Source organism: Oncorhynchus gorbuscha, linkage group LG04, assembly GCF_021184085.1.
Source record: "Oncorhynchus gorbuscha isolate QuinsamMale2020 ecotype Even-year linkage group LG04, OgorEven_v1.0, whole genome shotgun sequence".
NCBI lineage: Eukaryota > Metazoa > Chordata > Actinopteri > Salmoniformes > Salmonidae > Oncorhynchus > Oncorhynchus gorbuscha.
The window spans coordinates 28,135,965-28,142,898 of NC_060176.1; the positions used below are offsets into that span (position 1 = coordinate 28,135,965).

General features: G+C 45.0%; 1 protein-coding gene and 1 non-coding gene across 2 annotated transcripts in view; both read left to right on the forward strand.

Annotated features, from left to right (window-relative positions):
• LOC124033937 (DNA damage-binding protein 1-like) overlaps positions 1 to 6,492 on the forward strand; it is a 28,326-nt gene extending 21,834 nt beyond the window's left edge. Inside the window, exons 18-26 of the mRNA XM_046346432.1 lie at positions 335 to 458; positions 645 to 809; positions 1,325 to 1,419; positions 2,090 to 2,260; positions 2,692 to 2,801; positions 3,443 to 3,612; positions 4,554 to 4,656; positions 5,637 to 5,760; positions 5,933 to 6,492. Coding sequence (XP_046202388.1) covers positions 335 to 458; positions 645 to 809; positions 1,325 to 1,419; positions 2,090 to 2,260; positions 2,692 to 2,801; positions 3,443 to 3,612; positions 4,554 to 4,656; positions 5,637 to 5,760; positions 5,933 to 6,016 — 1,146 coding nt within the window. The 3' untranslated portion in view covers positions 6,017 to 6,492. The remainder of the gene's footprint in view (positions 1 to 334; positions 459 to 644; positions 810 to 1,324; positions 1,420 to 2,089; positions 2,261 to 2,691; positions 2,802 to 3,442; positions 3,613 to 4,553; positions 4,657 to 5,636; positions 5,761 to 5,932) is intronic.
• Positions 1,741 to 1,876, forward strand: LOC124034766. Its single transcript, XR_006838651.1, has one exon. It is a non-coding gene; the product is annotated as a small nucleolar RNA SNORA5 (small nucleolar RNA).
• Positions 6,493 to 6,934: the final 442 nt, after the last annotated feature.

The following is a 6,934-nucleotide window of genomic DNA, read 5'->3' on the forward strand; positions in this document are numbered from 1 at the left end:
GCGTGACTTAAGTGCAACTGCGTGTTTTGTGAAAGAACAGTCAGGAAATATCTGTAAACTTCACTCTATATGTGCTAAAGCATCAGCATCTAGTTACTGTATTTTATTTAGCACGTTTAGTGCAATTATGTTTTCTGGGGGGGGGTGGCTTGAATGCTAGTGATGCACATCGCTTGGCTGACGAGGTGTCCAGATGACTTAGTTTAGTCTAGGTTTAATGCACATAATGACTAAAGATAAGAAAGGAGAAAAATAATATTATTTACAAGAACACTTTTCCCCGAGCCTTGTGGTGGTTCATAGTCTGGGTTTCCATATCTCCACCTCTCCCCAGGCTCTGTCTAGCAGTGTGAGCTCCAGTAAGCTGTTCCCCAGCAGCACCTCTCCACACGAGACCTCCTTCGGGGAGGAGGTGGAGGTGCACAGCCTCCTGGTGGTCGACCAACACACCTTCGAAGGTAAGTTCCCCCTTAAAACCGTCTTTATTAAGGAGAATATTTGTCCATTTGAAGTGAATTAATGTGATCTGTTACTGGTGATTGGTAAGCTGATTGTTGTACTCTTGAGGAGTACACAAAAATCGTACCTTTTTGTGGTGATTTGTCCTCAATACCGTGATTTTTCACGTGTGTTCATCCTCACAGTGCTCCACGCCCACCAGTTCCTCCAGAGTGAGTACGCCCTCAGCATGGTGTCCTGCCGCCTGGGCAGGGACCCCGCGGTCTACTTTATCGTTGGCACAGCGATGGTCTACCCAGAGGAGGCGGAGCCCAAGCAAGGCCGCATCATCGTCTTCCACTACACTGACGGTTAGGACAAACGTTTTCTTTCTTCCATTCTCATTGTTCTCACTCACTCTTTCCCTTCATTCTTTTCCTGTTGTTTTTTTTCACCCCCCCTCTTTCATATCCTCCTGTTTTTTTGCTCGCACTCTTTCTCACACTTTCTTCTACTGTCTCTTTCTTCCCCTCATCTTTGTATCTCTCTTTCTCGCTCACCTTTCCATGCCTCTTCCTCCCTTGACACTGCTTGATAGCACCTTCCTATCGATAATCATCTCAGTCGTGAAGATGAATGACTCCCGAGAGAACAGATGCTGTGAATACTGTATCAGGGAGCTATAACATTAGCCTGAAAATCAAACTGGTGTGCTGCAATTCACTATTTGTTTAAAAGAACTACCTGGTATCCAAACCATTTAAGCTGGGTTTCACCATTCTTTCACAGTGAAACAAACGGTTAAATTAAACATATCAGTTTGGATTTCAGGCTACTGTAACACCAGCCCTGACCCAGGCGGTGTTATTTCTCTTCTTCTGTGTAGGTAAGCTGCAGACGGTTGCAGAGAAGGAGGTGAAGGGAGCCGTCTACTCCATGGTGGAGTTCAATGGCAAACTACTGGCCAGCATCAACAGCACAGTGAGTACTTTTGGTTTAAAAAGTAGATTTTTTTTAAATGTATTTTTTAAAGCCAGCTCCTGTTTTTACAAGCTATAGTTGTAGATACTCACAAGGAGGGACATTTTTATATCCACTTAAATTAAAACTTTTGTCTCTCCATTGCCGTTAATGCATCATTAAGGGAATATTTGATTTAAGAGAGTCGGGTACTTTCGCCCCATGGTACTTGGCATAAAAAAAAAAATGTAAAATGAAAGGAGACATTCCGCAGGCTAAGTTTTATTTCTCAATCCTGACTTTAAAATGTGTTTTTTTTTTAAGAAAACCTTTGCCTTGTGTTGCTGCCTTGTCAAATTCAGTGCTTCCTCTACAATGGACCGTACTGGCCATAATGACTGCCACAGTGAAACTGTAGTTATCGGACTCACAACCATACGGAATGAGTGTTGGGGATAAACTTGAACTACAGAGAATTTAGTTGGTTTTAACTTTATCCAGTAGTGTTCTTTCAAATGGAACGTTTGAAACCGGAAGGAACATTGACGGGAGTATTTCTTGTAATTGCGTGATAAACATGTCTCCTACAAAAAAAACACAACCTGGGTGCTTTCGAGTCCTTGTTACTCCAAAGCTCCTCAACAATTGTGTATGTCAGTATCAACGCATCATCAATGTGCGCCCGCCCCAGGTGCGTCTGTACGAGTGGACCGCCGAGAAGGAGCTGAGGACAGAGTGTAACCACTACAACAACATCATGGCACTCTACCTAAAGACCAAAGGAGACTTCATCCTGGTGGGAGACCTGATGAGGTCTGTACTGCTGCTGGCCTATAAACCCATGGAGGGCAACTTTGAGGAGGTAAGGAATGATACTAAGAGAGGCCCTGCCAGTGTTCCAATTCTCCACCCTTTTCCCCTAAGAGGATGGGGGATGTGCTCAGTGCCACACTTCAAGGAGGAGGGTGTAGAATTGGAACGCAGACTTTATAAGGTCTAAATGACGATTTGTTTTGGTTTTGCTCATATACAGGTTTTTTCATCATGGGTGGTTCCCCCTTGGAATACAGCATTCTCCAAAATATAGATTTGAATGCTTTTATTTTGTCGCACTCATTTCTCATGGGCTATATCGAGGAGGATTCAACACCAAACACTTCCAATGAATAAAAACTTGAGTGATGAGTTGGAACCGTTGTTTATCAATAATTGCACCTCTTGGCTTAATGAAGTTTATTGAATGGATTTGAGCCACTGGTGATACGCCTGCTTTTCCCCTGTCACTCTTCTCAGATCGCCCGTGACTTCAATCCCAACTGGATGAGTGCTGTGGAGATCCTGGACGATGACAACTTCCTGGGGGCGGAGAATGCCTTCAACCTCTTTGTTTGTCAAAAAGACAGGTGAGGTGGCATCTGACCTCTTTCTAGAATCCTCTCACCTTGGAAGGAGGGGACATGAATAGTATGCATAGAATCGCTGAAGGACTAAATTGAGATGGAGCCCGGCCCAGACATGTCCTCGCACTCTGACCGCCGTCCTCCATAAGCCGTCGACTTAATCATCCATGATCACTCATTTCCCGTTGACCTTTATCCTTCTCTCTGATGTTTGTTGATGCCACCCTTTCTCTCTTCTCGTCCTTCCTCCCGTGCTCTTTTGTCTTCAGTCATCAAATGTGCATTCTATCACTGTACCTTTCTTATTTCTCACTAACTCTTCCTTCATGCGCTTGTTTTTTCTCACTCATTACCTGTCATCTAAATCTACTGCTTTTCCCAGTTATCTTTTTCTGCCTGCCTCTGTATCGTTCGCTTTATCCCTGCCACTTTCTCTCAATTGTAATAAATGGGCACACATTTCCAAAGCAGAAATGTATAAATGGATAGGTACAATGATTAGAATCAAAAATAAACATTTTGTGCCATCTCTGAAATGTAGTCTTTTTTTTAGAACTAAATGAATGGGTACACATTGCCAAAGCATTAAATAATTTGGACCAAAATAGAAGTTGAGCTCTCTCCCTTCCTCTCTCCCTTGGCAGCGCGGCCACTACAGACGAGGAGCGACAACACCTGCAGGAGGTGGGCGTGTTCCACCTGGGGGAGTTTGTCAACGTCTTCTCCCATGGGTCACTGGTGCTGCAGAACCTGGGCGAGAGCTCCACCCCCACGCAGGGCTCCGTCCTCTTTGGCACCGTCAACGGCATGATCGGTAATGGCCCCCACTGCCACACGCCAGGGGTGTATTCACTAGAAACCAAATGAGACGAAACAGGGAGGGCCTAACCTGAATTTGTCAAAATAAGAAATGTTTATTTTTTTTCTTCTGTTGCACAATGTTTTTCTATGGTTTGTTTGCGGTAATGAATACACGCCAGGGTCGTAAGAGCATGCAGTAGCACAAAACATTTTATGACCGCAAGAGAGAGAGATCTGTGTTCTTGTTTGTGTTCTGCGTTTTTCTGGTGCCTACTGAACTAGTACTGATGCCGGTTTCAAGGTCCCAAATGCCACTGTGTCGGTCTTTTTTTTAGGCTATGTACTGTTAGTGTAGCGGTCTGCTCTACAGATTTGCCTCAACTACAAATGAGAGGTGAGAGGTGGGGAGCAGTGGAGAGGGGATGAATGTAATTTCCAAGTGACCGTCCAAAATCAAAGTCACGTTCCTTTCTCCATTTCTTTCATAGCTGTGTTTAATAAAGAAAGGGGAATGATGCTTTGAATGTTCAGTGAATTCTGCCATTACTATTATTTCGCTGAGGCACCTTCACAATTCTGCTGAACACTTTTCCTGGTAAGAGAACCTTTTCTCTGAGTAAGCACCTCTGGTCATTCCCGGGTTGACTGCTAATGAGCAATGAAGCAAAAATATATACAGGCTCTTTTTAAAGTAGTGAAAATGTATTAGTCGCCTGCAAAAAGCTGCACAACACATTTGTGTTTGTGGACATCATGTTCGGAAGGCACAAATTGGAGAGAGAGAATTGTTTCACCTTCCCTCAGACAACCCACACTCAAATTCCCTCTCAGCTTTCATCTTTTGTCCTTCACTAGGTATGAGTGGCGAGCATACTGCTCTGCATACCTCGTCCATTTCGGTTCTCCTTTTTCTCTTCTCCCATAAATGACAAGCCATCTGTCTTATGTCTCTAGGTCTTGTGACCTCTCTGTCCGAGGGCTGGTATAGCCTGCTGCTGGACCTGCAGAACCGACTCAACAAAGTCATCAAGAGCGTGGGCAAGATCGAGCACAGCTTATATCCTTTCCTTTTGGTGTGGGGGGGGGGGTTCACGCGGACAAAAACCTGCCCCTTGTGTATCACATTGAAAGTGCCTTTTCAGAACTGGTGAGCATCACTGTCACGGGTGGCAAAACTTGGTACTACCTTGACGTGGCTGTAAGAAGGGTAATGGTTGTTATAACATGCCTAGCCCGTATATGAATGAATGACGCTGTGTTTTACCATGTCGTGTGAATGAAGTGACCACCTGAAGTTGACACGTAGTGCCTGTCTGCCTGTCACCCATATAAGATGAGACAGTGGTTGATTACAGGGGGAGTCACAGGGAAGAATCAATACGGTTGTGACTGTCATGGAATTTTGGATAACGGTAATTGGCCAGCCAAATGACCGCGGTCACTGTAATAACCTCCTCCACTCCTGACTGCATGTGCTGCCATAAAAATAGAATGACTAGAACAGGTGTCCCAATACAAGTCAATGATGGCATAATGGGTGGATTTGGGTCCATTGCGAGGCGCAAAGCAGGAAGTCTACCCATCAATATGTGCTGTGATTTGCTGATTCAACTGACATTACAAAAAATACATTCCAATTGCATGAACCAGATCGGTTAACATAAATTGAATCTACATTACCATGGAAATTATTGCGTCACAATGCCAGGCAGTCCTGAGTGGCGCAGTGGTCAAAAGGTTCGATCCCAGGCTGTGTTAGTCGGCCTTGACCGGGAGCCATTGGCTCAGAGATGTCCACGGTAGGGGGGGGGTTGGCAGGGGGTCTTTCCATGACTCGTCGCGCTGTAGTGACTCATTGTGGCAGGGCCGGCACATGCAAGTGGACTTCAGTTATCAGTCGAACAGCGTTTCCTCCAACCCATTGGTGCAGCTGACTTACGGTTTAAGTGATCAGTGGCACAGCCAGGCAGGTCATGACTTTGCTGTAGGGGTATGTGTGTAGGTGTGTGTTGTTTGTCATCCTTGACTTGGTGGCACCTGGAGGTCCTTCCATACAGAGCGTAAGACTGAGCAGGCCACGGGCTTCATCGACGGGGACCTCATCGAGAGCTTCCTGGACCTGGGTCGCGCCAAGATGCAGGAGGTGGTCAGCACGCTACAGGTACCAACACACATGCACACTCTCTGAAGCACACTCATTCACTCGCTCTCACACACTAGCTTGCTCACACTTTTTGGACTGCAGTGACACTTAATAAAGGTACCACAGCTGTGCGGGCCAATCCAAACTGCTGGAACAGTGAGCTGACATAACACCCCCTTCTGCGTTTCAGATTGACGACGGCAGCGGCATGAAGCGCGAGGCCACCGTGGACGAGGTCATAAAGATTGTGGAGGAGCTGACAAGGATCCACTAGCCCCTCCCACCCAGAACCCGGCCATTACGGTGGGGTGGAGGGAGGGAACTGGGGGTGGGGTGGCTAGGGCTCTGTAAATACTTATAAATAAAAAAGGTGTTTGCATGGCTGTCCTTCAGACTTCAAATGAGTTGACAGTTTTTTTGTTGTTTTTTAAAATCTGATCCCAGACGGGCCACCTCAATTCTTCACAGGTGCTTGGATAAACAAAATGGCCTGTCAACCATAACGAAGATGACGAGCAAAGGGACTGGTCAGAAAGCCATAAGTTATGGAAGAGAGGGAGGAGGGGGGTGGCCAGATCACTGCAGTGCAAGGAGAGATGACTTGTGGATTTGACAGGGATCCACTAAAGTAGGAATGATTGAAGTCTGGAGAGAACATGAGTAAAAGAGAAGGAAGGAATGGGTGGAAAATGATACATTAGCTGTTTTGTCTGCCGTTTCTCCAAATAAAGGTTGCTTTAGTAGTGTGTACCTCTGCGTTCGGGTCTTTGTATTTCATCAATGGTGCACAGAGGTCTCTTGTCTTTCCACTGAGTGATATTCATTAAACTCTGTTGGTTTTAGGGTTTCAAAGCATGTCAAGTCTTACACCACAGTAATTTCAAAATAAATGTATATTTCAACAATTACATTCTATTAAGAAATGTATGCACTCACTACTTAATGTAAATCGCTCTGGATAACAGCATCTACTAAATGACAAATGTAAAAATGAATCCTTTTCAGTGACTTAACCTCACACAAATGGTCATTTGTGATAAATTACCACTAAAATCGACTATATTAACTTCTGCATTGTCTCCTGGAGTTGAATTCTTTTAACTCACTTTTGACTATGGGGGACACGTTTGTTTCAAGGCATAATAAAGGTGAAGGATTTATTAGCATGTGCATATTCTGATGGTGTGAGGAG